Source organism: Cebus imitator, unplaced genomic scaffold, assembly GCF_001604975.1.
Source record: "Cebus imitator isolate Cc_AM_T3 unplaced genomic scaffold, Cebus_imitator-1.0 Scaffold121, whole genome shotgun sequence".
Lineage (NCBI taxonomy): Eukaryota > Metazoa > Chordata > Mammalia > Primates > Cebidae > Cebus > Cebus imitator.
The window spans coordinates 3,620,642-3,634,898 of record NW_016107436.1 but is presented as its reverse complement, the minus strand read 5'-3'; the positions used below and the strand labels follow the sequence as shown (position 1 = coordinate 3,634,898).

The window sequence follows — 14,257 nt, the reverse complement described above, 5'->3', positions numbered from 1 at the left end:
AAAAAAACAAAAAAAAAAAAACAAAAAAAAGATTGCATATTGCAAAATTAACTTCACAATTTGAATGCCCATGTGACACAGATAAACCTTTTACAAAAAAGGACAATGACAGCCTCAAAAGACTGAAATTCAACTGGAAAAAAAAAGAGAGTTTTACTCAATTTTAGCTTAAACCAACAGTAATCTGGCTGGGCGTGATGGCTCATGCCTGTAATCCCAGCACTTTGGGAAGCCCAGGCAGGAGGAGTGTTTGAGCCCAGGAGTTGGAGACCAGCCTGGACAACACAGCAAAACCCCATCTCTAATAAAAATAAAGTAAAAAAAATATATTTTAAAAACCCCAAAACAAAAATACAATAGTTTTATAAAAGACTACTCTAGGTTTGAAGGGATTCAGATTTAATTAACTCATCTAAAAATACCTAGAAATATGTAACTTAATTCCATAAAAATAGAAGATTGTATATTCAATAAACTGATTGGACTTAACTTAGGATAAAGAATTTCTGTTGTTTAATTTTTTGACTTTATTTTTATTTTCTTTTAGTTTTATATAAAAAATTCTTTTTAAGAAATGCCAAATGAAATTGGGGGACAAAGAGAAAACCTGTATGAAAATAGCTAAAGGTAAATGTAACATATGCAAACAAAAATAAGGACAATAAAGCAGTTACTTTTAGATTTGCTTGACTTTAAGAATATCTGTAAAAAAGCAATAAATATAAATGTATCTTCAAAGAAAAGTTTTTCACAAGCAAAGCACTAATCTTGTTATGCACAATTACGGAAATATAAACAAAGCAGGGGTACAAAAGTAACACCCAAGAAAAAGTACATTTCTGGAGTTTCCTAGCATTCAGTGCCTACCATAGTTCCTAGCACTAATAACTATTCAATAAATACTTCTTGAATGAATAAACAAGCACTATGACAAAGCAAAAAGATATATAGAAACACATTCTGGGCCAGGTGTGTGGCTCAAGCCTGTAATCCCTGCACTCTGGGAGGCCAAGGCAGGTGGATCACCTGAGGTCAGGAGTTTGAGCCAGCCTGACCAACATAGTGAAACCCCAACTCTACTAAAAATACAAAAAATTAGCCGGGCATGGTGGTGCACGCCTGTAATCCCAGCTACTCTGGAGGCTGATACAAGAGAGTAACTTGAACCCAGGAGGTGGAGGTTGCAGTGAGCCAAGACTGAGCCACTGTACTCCAGCCTGGGTGACAGAGCGAGATACCATTTCAAAAAAAAAAAAAACAAAACACATTCTGGTTTATAATACACAAATCTAACCTAAATTGCCTATAGCAGATTAACTATTTTAGAGATGAGAGGAGGCCAGAGTAGTAAAACTATCACATATAAATATCATCTCAGAGAGTTACTCAAATGTTGGCATATACTTAGAAGAGCTAAAACTATAAAAGCCACTAAATTCCATTATAGCATGTAATTACAGGATATGTTCCAACTTACCTCACACAACATTCTACTGCACGAAACCAATGAAGCATCTCATCGTGTAGAGTACATAACTGAAGGCAGGACAGAAAAACTTTCTCAGCATCACTGTACCAGCCTGCATCTGAAAGGAAGCCACCTAAAAAACAAGAAATATCATTTGATAAATAGCCTGAAAGCTGAAATGACATGCTGACAGTGAATACTGCCTAAATTTAAAAAAAACCCCATGATATTAAAGCCTTGTGTTTAGCACAGACATGAATTCTAAGATATTTATAAAAAGATTTTAAACTAGGGGAATGAGGATTAAGGTTAAGACCTTGAATAGGAAGTCAAAAGTTTCAACTCTCTAAGAATACTCACTCCATGGCCTAAGAGTTGTAATTTTCCAGCTAATGAGCTAACTAAATTATTTTACTATTTTCATCTTGCAGTGTGCATACAACTTTAGCATCTCCCAATATGAAATCCCAAAGAAGATAAATCTGAATATACTTAATCTTCTTAGTAAGCAGCACATAATGGAGGATATACAGATAAAAAAGACTGTGATGCTTAATTATCTTTTTTTTTTTTTTTTAAGCAAGAAATTACTGTTCTGGATATTATTTACTCAGAATATTATCTTTTTGAGGAATTTCACCCCTAAAAATGACTAACATTTAATACACTGTTACTACACCGTGTAAAACACCTTGTATTGTGGTAACTGCTCTACATGAACTCGCTCATTTAACTTTCATAACACACCTTCAACTTAAATAACTGCCCCAATTTAATAGATGAAAAAACTTGAGTCACAGAAAAACCAACACTTATAATTCAGCAAGTGAAAAGATTCAAATCCATACAATCTGACTTCAGAGGCTAAGTCTGTAGTCCCTATACTACATTAATTGTTAAGGAATAATTTCTTGGTGCTATTCAGGATTAGTTACAATAACCAGAAAACACAAGGTAACATACCATCATGGTATGTTCTAAAACACGTTTTTTTGCACATTAAAAAAAATCTCTGAAATTATTTGAGACCAGCCCGGGTGATATGGCAAAACCCTGTCTCTACAAAAGATACAAAAGCCAGCCATATGTGGTGGCAAGTGCCTGTAGTCCCAGCTACTCAGGAGGCTGGGATGGGAGAATGGCTTTAGCCTGGGAGGCGGAGGTCATACCACTGCACTCCAGCCTGTGCAACAGAGCGAGACTCCATCTCAAAAACAAAAACAAAAACAAAAAAACCTCTGAAAGTAGCGTACATGATAAAACTGACGGTAATATTACAGTAATTGGCTGCATTTTTTTTTCTTGGTACACAAAAAAAATATGGTGTGTCTCAATAGTATTAATGTCTGAGTCAACAAAATACTGTATTTTGCTTAGATTCACATTTTATATTTAATTAAATCTACATGTAATTAAGCAATTTTTAAAATTAATTGGAGAGAAAGAACTGTGCTTTAGAACTTTGTAGGTTCCTCACCAAGTTGAGCAGAATAATGGGATTATTCATATTCACACTAAGCAAAATTCTATTTATCATCCCAGCATATAGTGTATTGGGTTGGTTATTAGAATATTTTCTTTCAGCTTCAAATTCACCCTACTAGAGTATGTTTGAGGATGCTGAGCAAGGACTCTGCAAACCACATTTCTCCTTTGCTAGCTGGCATCCTGTTAGGCTCAGCCAATAGGAGGCACTGGAGAAAGGGCTGCAAGACTCCAAGAGCAAAGGACAATTTCCTTCCTGTTTGTGTTAGTGAGGGTCCTGCTGACAAAAACACCCCAGGGTTTGCTTCTTTACTCTGGTAGTAGTTCATTCCATTAAGTAATAGTCAATACCAGCTGCAGTTTTCCAATGCTTGCAAAACCAGTTTCATAGCACTCCATCAAACACCAACAACAATCACCTAGATTGTCCCTCCTAGAGGTCTAGCTAGACCCATGGCCCTCTTTTCAGACCTCTGAGGCACCAGCAACAGCCTAACAGCATCTCAGCTTTATAGGGCAAACCCCTACAATTTCTAATTTTTAATTCCAACCTCTTCCCTTGGTTCCCCAAGTCATAGGTATGGTAGCCAGTTTTCACAATACTCTACTGTTCCTAATACTCTACTGTTGTGTCCCTAATACTCTACTGTTCCCTTTTTGCCTTTTTAGTTTTCTAACATCTGGTTAAAAATGATTTGTATTAGGCCAGATACAGTGGCTCATGCCTGTAATTCCAGCACTTTTGGAGGCTGAGGTGGAAGGATCAATTGAGGCCAAAAGTTCAAGACCAGCCTGGGTAACATGGCGAGACCCTGTCTCTTAAATAAACAAATATTCTTTATATTGAATTATATCTCTTGAACTTAGATGGATTTTGAAAATATTATGCTAAATAAAATAAGGCAGTCACAGAGACCATGTATTTTTTTTTTTTTTCCACCAAGATGGAGTCTTGCTCTGCCACCCAGGGTAGAGTGCAGTGGCCTAATCTTGGCCACTTTGCAACCTCTGCCTTCCGTGTTCAGCAATTCTCCCACCTCAGCCTCCCGAGTAGCTGGAATTACAGGCTCATGCCACTGTGTCCAGCTAATTTTTTTGTATTTTTGGTAGAGATGGGGTTTCACCATGCTGACCAGGCTGTTCTCACACTCCTGACCTCGTGATACACCTGCCTCGGTCTCCCGAAGTGCTGGGATTACAGGCGTTGAGCCACTGCACCCAGCCAAAGACCATATATTTCAAGAGTCCATTTATATAAAATGTCCAGAACAGGCAAATCTAGAGAGATAGAAAATGAATGATGTTTGCCTGGTGTTGGAGGGAAATAGAAGTGAGTGCTAATGGATACTGTTTTCTTTTTGGGGTGGTAATAATGCTCTAAACTTATTGTGGTGATATATGCAGAACACTTCTGGTATGACTTTTCTCACTCTCTGGGTAATTTCAGGATTAAGACTGATAACTATAAGTTTGCCACGACTTGGTTCTCTGTCCAAGGTATCTGTCTATCAGGGTCATTACAATGGCCAGATTGGCATAAGTAAATGTGGAGATGACTGAGGACCTCAATGAACACTAGACTTCCTTTCATCTTCTTTGATACTAAATTTCTCTCATGCACACATTTTTACATGATCATCTAGAACTAAAGGGGTATCATCCTTAACATCAGTCAAGATCACAAGTTTTTAGAGACTTTCTTTGGACAATTCTTTGTTGCTACTGACATTTCTAAGACTAAAAAATAAATGCTGAGGGTCCCTTTCAAAAAAATATGTTCTGAAGTTCCTTCAGCAAGCTATCTTTGACTACTACAAAGAATGATTCTAAGATTAAAGAAAAGAGGCCAGGTGTGGTGGCTCACGCCTGTAATCCCAGCACTTTGGGAGGCTGAGGTGGACGGATCACCTGAGATCAGGAAATTGAGACCAGCCTGGCCAACATGGTGAAACCCTGTTTCTACTAAAAATACAAAAATTTGCTGGGCATGGTGGTGCACGCCTGTAGTCCCAGCTACCCAGGAGGCTGAGGCAAGAGAATTACTTGGACCCAGAAGGCAGAGATTGCAGTTAGCTGAGATCGTGCCACTACACTCCAGGCTGGGCGACAGAATGAGCCTGTCTCAAAGAAAAAAAAAAAAGATTATAAGAAAATGACTATTAAAATTTGCTGGGAAAGCTGTGTATGTATATGTGTGTACACTTGTAAGACAGAAAACACACAGCACATGCATACAGTAATGGGAGAAGTTAAAATAAAAAATAGGGCTGGGTGCAGTGGCTCACAGTTGTAATCCCAGCACTTTTGGTGGCCAAGGTGGGTAGACCACTTGAGGCCAGGAGTTCAAGACCAGCCTGGCCAATATGGTGAAACCCCGTCTCTACTAAAAATACAAAAATTAGTTGGGCGTGGTGGCGCATGCCTGTAATCCCAGCTACTTGGGCGGCTGAGGCAAAAGAATTGCTTAAACCCAGGAGGCGGGGGTTGCAGTGAGCCAAAATGACAACATTGCACTCCAGCCTGGGTGACAAAGTCAGACTCCATCTCATAAAAACAAACAAAAATCACCCCCCAAAACAAAAGTAGTTTGTGGTGATCAAATAGTACTGCATCCTGATAGTGATGGTGGTTATATGACTCTTTACATGAATCAACCGCACAGACACATACACACAAAAATGAGTGCATGTAAAAACTGGTGAAAACTAAATAGGGCCAGGAGTCTAGTTAATGGTATAACACCAGTGTCAATTTCTTGGTTTTGATATTGACCTACAGTTATATAATATGTGACCACTGAGGGAAGCTGCAGGAATGGTTCAAAGAATTCTGGGTACTCTTCTGCAGCTTCCTATGAATCTAGTCACTTCAAAAAAAATTTGTTTAATAAAGAAAAGAAGAGCAAAGTGTAGTGGCTCATGCCTGTAATTCCAGTAGTATGGGAGGAATGCTTGAGCCCAGGAGTTCAAGATTAGCCTGGAAAACATAGCAAGACCTTGTCTCAACAAAAATAAAACAGCTGGATGTGGTGGCACATGCCTGTTGTCCTAGCTACTTGGGAAGCTGAGGCACAAAGACTGCTTGAGCCCCAGAGTTTGAAGTTACAGTGAGCTATGATTGTTGATATGGCTGGACTGTCCCCACCAAATCTCATCTTGAATTATAGCTCCCATAATTCCCATGTTTTGTAGGAGGGACCTGGTGGGAGAGAATTAAATCATAGGGATGGTCTCGTCAATACTGTTCTCACGGTAGTGAATAAGAATCACAAGATCTGGTATTTTACAAGGGGTTTCCCCTTTCAGTTGGCTCTTTCTCTCTTGCCTGCTGCCATGTAAGATGTGCCTTTCATCTTCCACCATGATTATGAGGCCTCCTCAGCCACATGAAACTGTGAGTCCATTAAGCCTCCTTTTTCTTTATAAATTATCCAGTCTCAGGTATGTCTTTATCAGCAGCATGAAAATGAACTAATATAGGAAATTGGTACCAGTAGAGAGGGGAGCAGCTATAAAGATACCTGAAAATGTGGAAGCGACTTTGGAACTGGGTAACAGGTAAAGTTTGGAAGTTTGGAGGGCCCAGAAGAAGACAGAAAAATGTGGGAAAGTTTCGAACTTCCTAGAGACTTCTTCATTTTCTTTGACCAAAATGCTGATAATGACATGGACAGTGAAATGCAGCTGAGGTGGTCTCAGATGGAGATGAGGAACTTGTTGGAAACTGAAGTAAAGGTGACTCTTGCTATGTTTTAGCCAAGAGACTGGTGACATTTTGTCCCTGCCTCAGAGATTTGTGGAACTCTGAACTTGAGAGGGATAATCTGGGGTATCTGGCAGAAGAAATTTCTAATCAGCAAAGCATTTAAGAGGTGACCTGGGTGCTGTTAAAAGCTTTACTTATTTACTACTTATTGAAACAAAGTTTTGCTCTTCTGCCCATGCTGGAATGCAATGGTGCGATTTCGGCTCACTGTAACCTCCATTTCCCAGGTTCAAAAGATTCTCCTGCCTCAGTCTCCCAAGCTGCTGGGACTACAGGCGCTTGCCACTATACCTAATTTTTGTATTTTTTAGTAGAGACAGGGTTTCACCATGTTGGCCAGGCTGGTCTCAAACTCCTGACCTCATGATCTGCCTGCCTCAGCCTTCCAAAGTTCTGGGATTACAGGTGTGAACCACCATGCCAGGCCCTTGTTTTATTTATTTTTATTTTTTGAGATGAAGTCTCGCTTTGTCACCCAGTGCAGTGAGGCAATCTCAGCAGTGCAGTGGGGCGTTATCAACTTACTGCAACTTCCACTTTTCAGGTTCAAGTGATTCTCCTGCCTCAGCCAGCCTCCTGAGTAGCTGAGATTACAGGCTCCCACCACCATGCCTAGCTAGTTTTTGTATTTTTAGTAGAGACAGGGTTTCACCATGTTGGCCAGGCTGGTCTTGAACTCCTGATATCAAGTAATCCACCCGTCTCAGCCTCCCAAACTGCTGGGATTAGAGGCATGAACCACTGCGCTTGGCCAGCATTCAGTTTTGTTTTTTTTAATGGAGTCTCTGTTGCCAGGCTGGAGTGCAGTAGTGCGATCACAGCTCACTGCCACCTCCACCTCCTGGGTTCAAGCGATTCTCCTGCCTCAGCCTCCTCAGTAGCTGGGACTACAGGCATGGGCCACCATACCCAGCTAATTTTTGTATTTTTAGTAGAGACAGGGTTTCACCATGTTGGCCAGGATGGTCTCAATCTCTTGACCTGGTGATCAGCCTTCCAAAGTGCTGGGATTCCACGCCTAGCCAGCATTCAGTTTTAAAAGGAAAAAAAGAGCATAAAAATTTGGAAAATCTGTAGTCTGAGGAAGCGACAGAAAAGAAAACCCCATTTTTGGAGGAGAAATGCAAGCTGGCTACAGAAATTCACATAATGTTAATCTCAAAGACAAGGGAGAAAATGTCTCCAGGGCATTTCAGAGACCTCTGTGGCAGCCCCTCCTATCATAGGCCCAGAGACCTAGGAGGAAAAAAATGCTTTTGTGGTTTTGTGGACTGAGCCCAGGGCCCCCCGATGCATGCAGCCTAGGGACTTGGTCCCCTGTATTCCAGCTGCTCTAGCCATAGTTAAAAGGGACCAAAGTACAGCTCAGACCATAGTTTCAGAGGGTGCAAGTCCCAAGCCTTGGCAGCTCCCAGGTGGTGTTGAGCCTGTGGGTACACAGAAGTCAAGAACTGACATTGGGAACCTCTGCCTAGATTTCAGAATGTATGGAAATGCCTGGATGTCCAGGAAGAAATTTGCTACAGGGTGGAGCCCTCATGAAAAACCTCTGTTAGGGCAGTGTGGAAGGGAAATGTTGGGTTGAAGCCCTTACACAGAGTCCCCACTGGGGTACTGCCTACTGGAGCTCCTACTGGGGTCACTGTCCTCCAGATCCCAGAATGGTAGATCCACTGAAAGCTTGCACCGTGCACCTGAAAAGCCACAGATACTCAATGCTGGCCTGTGAAAACACCTGAGAGGGAGGCTGTACCCTGTAAAGCCACAGGGGTGAAGCTGCCTAAGACCGTGGGAAGCTACCTCTTCCATCAGCATGACCTGGATGGGAGACATGGAGTCAAAAGAGATCATTTTGGAGCTTTAAGATGTGATTGCTCTGCTGGATTTCAGATTTGCATGGGGCCGTTAGCCCCTTCATTTTAGCCCATTTCTCCCATTTGGAATCACTGTATTTATCCAGTGCCTGTACCCCCACTGTATCTAGGAAATAAACTAACTTGCTTTTGATTTTACAGGCTCATAGGCAGAAGGGACTTGTCTTGTCTCAGATGAGACTTTGGACTGTGGACCTTTGAGTTAATGCTGAAATAAGACTCTGAGGAACTGTTGGGAAGGCATGATTGGTATCAGAATGTGAGTACATGAGATTTTGGAGGGGCCAGGGGAAGAATGATATGATTTAGCTGTGTCCCCACCCAAATCTCATCTTGTAGTTCCCATAATTCCCAGGTTGTGGGAGGGACCAGTGAAAGATAACTGAAACATCGAGGTGGTTCCCCCATACTGTTTCATGCCATTCATACGTATTTCATGCTAGCAAATAAGTCTCACGAGAGCTGATGGTTTTATAAGGGGTTTCCCCTTTCATCGGCTCTCATTCTCTCATCTGCCACCATGTAACGTGTGCCTTTCACCTTCTGCCATCCTTGTGAGGCCTCCCCAGTCATGTGGAACTATGAGTCCATTAAACCTCCTTTTGTTTTATAAATCACCAAGTCTTGGGTATGTCTTTATTAGGAGAATGAAAACAAACTAATGCAATTGTGCCACTGCACTCTAGGCTGGGTGACAGAGTGAGACCCTGTCTCAAAATAAAATAATAAAACAAGATAACAAAAAAGGTAGCAAAAACTTTAATATGCAATTGCCTGAAACATGCTTATCTATACAGATATATGAAAATCATATAAAATTTTATACAAACATTTAACAGATTTTTCTACAAGTATAGCACACAAAACTTTTTTCTACTTTTATATTTATCATTTATTTATTTATTTTTAAAATTTATTTTAGAGGTGAGGTCTCACTATGTAGCCCAGCCTGGTTTTGAACTCCTGGGCTCAAGTGATCCTCCCACCTCAGTCTTCAAAAGTGCCAGGATTACAGGTGAGAGCCACCATACCCAACCTTTTTTTTTTTTCCTTTTCTGAGACAGAGTCTCCCTGTCGCCCAGGCTGGAGTGCAGCGGCACAATCTAGGCTCACTGCAACCTCTGCCCCCCAGGTTCAAGTGATTCTCATGTCTCAGCCTCCTGAGTAGCTGGGATTACTGACATGTGTCACCATACTCAACTAAGTTTTGTATTTTTAGTAGAGATGGGATTTCGCCATGTTGGCCAGGCTGGTCTCAAACTCCTGACCTCAAGTGATCCGCCAGCCTCAGTCCCCCAAAGTACTAGGAATTATAGGCATGAGCCACCGCACCCGGTCCTACCATGTATTTTTAAGGTCTCACTATGTTGCTTTTACATTTGTTTTCACTATCCTCATAACATCCCCATGAGGAAATAAAGAATAATCCTCATTTTAGAGATGGGAAAACTATGGCTCCAAAAGGATGAAGTTCCCTGCCACAGCCTACAGTATGTAGATGAAAGAGGCTGGTGGCAGCATGACATGGTAGAAAAATAAGTACTTTAAGGCCGGGCGCGGTGGCTCAAGCCTGTAATCCCAGCACTTTGGGAGGCCGAGGCGGGTGGATCACGAGGTCAAGAGATCGAGACCATCCTGGTCAACATGGTGAAACCCCGTCTCTACTAAAACTACAAAAAATTAGCTGGGCATGGTGGTGCATGCCTGTAATCCCAGCTACTCAGGAGGCTGAGGCAGGAGAATTGCCTGAACCCGGGAGGCGGAGGTTGCGGTGAGCCGAGATCGCGCCATTGCACTCCAGCCTGGGTAACATGAGTGAAACTCCATCTCAAAAAAAAAAAAAGAAAAAGAAGTACTTTAGAATCACACAGACAAAGGATTCTAAACTTAGCTCTACTAGCTATGTGACTTGAGCCGGTTACTCAACTTTTCTGAGTCTGTTTCCTCATTTGTAAAATGCTATTAATACCAACACTTAGTTAGAATGTCATAAGGATTTAGAAAGATACTATCCAAATATATAGTATAGTGCTTTGGCACAGAGTTAAACGGTTCTGATGTTCTTCTCATAATATTCTTATGTAGACTTTGGAAAAATCCTGCAAGAATTCTGTGTTAGCAGGTTTAATTCTGAGTCCATCACAGGACAAAACACTTCTGCTTTACCATTACTTACCTAAAACAAAGCCAACCTGAATGGCTTTTTCTTTTACTGCAGCATCTGATTCTGCTATATAAGAGCACCGCCTACTGAATGAGTAGGCCAAGACTGAAGCAACTTTAACACCATGATCCATCAAAGCCTGAAAACAATGATGAAGCAAATGTCTGTAAGAAAAGAAAAAGTTTATTTTATAGAGGTAATTTATTTTTCTCCTTTCAGAAAGTGCTGCTTCTCTTTTCTTTTAAATAATAGCACCATTATTTTCCAGGATGGAATAAGATAAAAAGCATTTTGCCTTACCAATTATGAGGCCAGAATTCAAAATTTAGCCTAATATCTTTACTCAGTGGATGACTGAGTGATCCTACAATATTCAGGAAAAGTACACAACGTGTAACTCGATGACAAGGAATGATGACTCTTTCAAAATTGGCTCTAAAAACCAAATTATAATCCACAATAAAAAGGTACATAACCCAATTATTAAAAGGTAATTAAGATATGAACAGCTATTTCACCACAAAAGATATACAAATGCCAATAAACACAAAATAAGAAGTCCAACGTCATTAATGATTAGGGAAATGCAAATCAAAATCATGATAACACTTTAAGCCCAGTAGAATTTAAAAATTTATTTATTTATTTATTTATGTTCTAGAGACAAGGGTGCTCTGTCACCTGGACTGCAGAGAAGTGGCATGACCACAGCTCACTATAGCTTTGAACTCCTGGTCTCAATTAAGATCTTCCTGCTTCAGCCTCCAGAGTAGCTGGGACTATGGACACCCATCACTACGTCCTGCTATAATTTTTTTGAAGTGGTCACATGGTTAAAAAAAAAACAAAAAAAAACAAAAATGGGAACTCTCATACATTGGTGGTGGGAATATAAAATGGCATGGCTGCTGCAAAAAACAATTTAGTGGTTCCTCAAAAAGTTAAACAGGGTTATCATATTGTACAACCTAGGTATATACTCAAGAGAATTGAGACTACATACATACAAAATATTGTTGAACCACATTCACAGCAGCATTATTCATAATAGTCAAAAGGTGGAAACAACTCAAACGTACATCAATAGATGACTGGATAAGCAAAATGCAGTATTATCCTTACAATGGGAAAGTATTCAGCCATAAAAAAAAAAAAGTAGTACTGATGCAAGCAACAACATGAATGAATCTTGAAAATGTTATGCTAAGTGAAAGTGTCAGTCACAAAAGACCATATAAGACTCCATTTATATAAAATATCTAGAATAGACAAATCCATAGAAACAGAAAGTAGATTAATGGTCACCCAGTAACTGAGAAAATAGAGTAACTGTTAACTGAGGAAATGGTAAGCCAGAGTAAGAGGAAATGGAGTGACTGTTAATGATTTCTTTTTGTGGTGATCAAATTTTCTAGAATTAGATAGTGGTGATGGTTGCAAAATCTTGTGAATAGCTCAACGGTAGCATTTAAACTGGTGAATTTTACAGTGTGTGAATTGTTTCAATAGAAAAAAAACTTTTAAACAAAATTGTAAACAACAAAGTCACTGATTTGGATAAAGGAAAAAAAGGTCAATTTACATGCTTTTAGTTTCACAAATACATAAAACACTTACCAAAGGATTTGGACTTGGTGAAAGACAACCTAAGAGATGAAAGAGAGGTATTCCACTAAATCTTTACAACAGCCATGTTTAAAACTACCTAGAGAGATTCAAATCCCTGAAAGCTAACCTTTCCTTAGAGTCAGGAATATTTGTAAAAGTTTTTCTAGTCTTCTTTTACCAAAATGATAAGTTCTCATTTATTAGTTTTTCTTACAGACTAATCAACTAATCAAGAAGTCTCTCTATAGTCTTAGTACACAGGCCACATTTCAAAGTTATCCTTAAACCCTGAAATCATGCTATTTGCTTACTTGTTTATTTACTTATTTATTTATTTATTTTTAAGACAGAGTCTCACTCTGTCGCCCAGGCTAGAGTGCAGTGGCACGATTTCAGCTCAGCACAACCTCTCCGTCCCAGGTTCAAGAGATTCTCCTCCCTCAGCCTCCCAAGTAGCTGGGATTACAGGCGCCCACCATCACACCTGGCTAATTTTTGCATTTTTAGTAGAGACAAGGTTGCACAGTGTTGGCCAGGCTAAACTCCTGATCTCCAGTGATCCACCCGCCTTGGCCTCCCAAAGTGCTGGGATTACAGGAGTGAGCCATGGTGCCCAGCCAACTTACTTGTTTATTATCTTATCATACCTCTCTAAAATACAAACTCCATGAGGAAGGGACCTTGTGGATCATATTCACTGCTATGGCCCCAGGATCTAAAACAGTATCTGGAAAATATACACAATGGTCTACTATTATACTACTAAATATACACAATGGTCTACTATTCAGACATAAAAAAGAATGAGATCCTTGCCGAGCGTGGTGGCTTACACCTGTAATCCCAACCCTTTGGGAGGCTGAGGTGGGCAGATCACCTGAGGTCAGGAGTTCGAGACCAGCCTGACCAACATGGAGAAACCCTGTCTCTACTAAAAATACAAAATTAGCCAGGCGTGGTGGTACATGCCTGTAATCCCAGCTACTCGGGAGGCTGAAGCAGGAGAATCGCTTGAACCTAGGAGGTGGCAGTTGCAGTGAACTGAGATCACGCTATTGCACTCCAGCGTGGGCAACAAGAGTGAAACTCTGTCTCAAACAAACAAACAAAAAACAAAGAATGAGATCCCATCATTTGCAATAACATGGATGGAACTATATGGTAGGTAAAATAAAGTCAGCCAAGGAAAGAATAACTTTGCATGTAGTCACTTATTTGTGGGAGCTAAAAATTAAAATAATTGCATTCATGGAGATAGGAGGATGGTTACCAGAGGCTGAGAAGGGTAATTGGGGAGAAGAGAGCAAATGAAGACGGTTAATGGGTACAAAAAAATAGAATGAATAAAATCTAGTATTTGCTAACACAACAGGATTATAGTAAAAAAATAATTCTACATCTTAATAACTAAAAGAATATAACTGAATTGTCTGTAACACAAAGGATAAATGCTTGAGGTGACAAATACCTCATTTACCTTGATGTGATTATTACACATTGCATGCTTGTATCAAAGTATCTTATGTAACCCATAAATTTATGCACCTAAGTACCTCTAAAAACATAAAAATATAAAAATAAAACAAAACAGTACCTGAAGCATATTAAACACTCAACAAGTATTTATTTAATCTGTTGAATAAATGCCAACAACTTTGTAAGATTCTTATTAGAGATCAGCAGTATTTTGTGAAGCTATACTAATATTTTCCTAGAAATTCGGGTTAGGAAAGAAAATGGCAGTTAAACTTAGTGAAGAACACTAAAGAGAACAGCAAGTAGGTCAGGCATGGTGGCTCACACCTGTAATCCCAGCAATCTGGGAGGCCAAAGCAGGTGGATGGCTTGAGCTCAGGAGTTTGACAGCAGCGTGGGCAACATGGCAAAACCCTG

At 40.1% G+C, this 14,257-nt stretch overlaps 1 protein-coding gene across 2 annotated transcripts in view; it reads right to left on the bottom strand.

Moving 5' to 3' along the window:
• APPBP2 (amyloid beta precursor protein binding protein 2) overlaps positions 1-14,257 on the bottom strand; it is a 73,978-nt gene that overhangs the window by 35,049 nt on the left and 24,672 nt on the right. The window contains exons 3-5 of one of the 2 annotated variants that reach the window (XM_017539836.2): positions 12,374-12,402; positions 10,769-10,920; positions 1,478-1,601 (exon numbers count right to left, since the gene is read on the bottom strand). In XM_017539836.2, the coding sequence (XP_017395325.1) occupies positions 1,478-1,601; positions 10,769-10,889 (245 nt within the window). In that variant the 5' untranslated portion in view covers positions 10,890-10,920; positions 12,374-12,402. The remainder of the gene's footprint in view (positions 1-1,477; positions 1,602-10,768; positions 10,921-12,373; positions 12,403-14,257) is intronic. The other variant, XM_017539835.2, reaches the window with a different exon arrangement.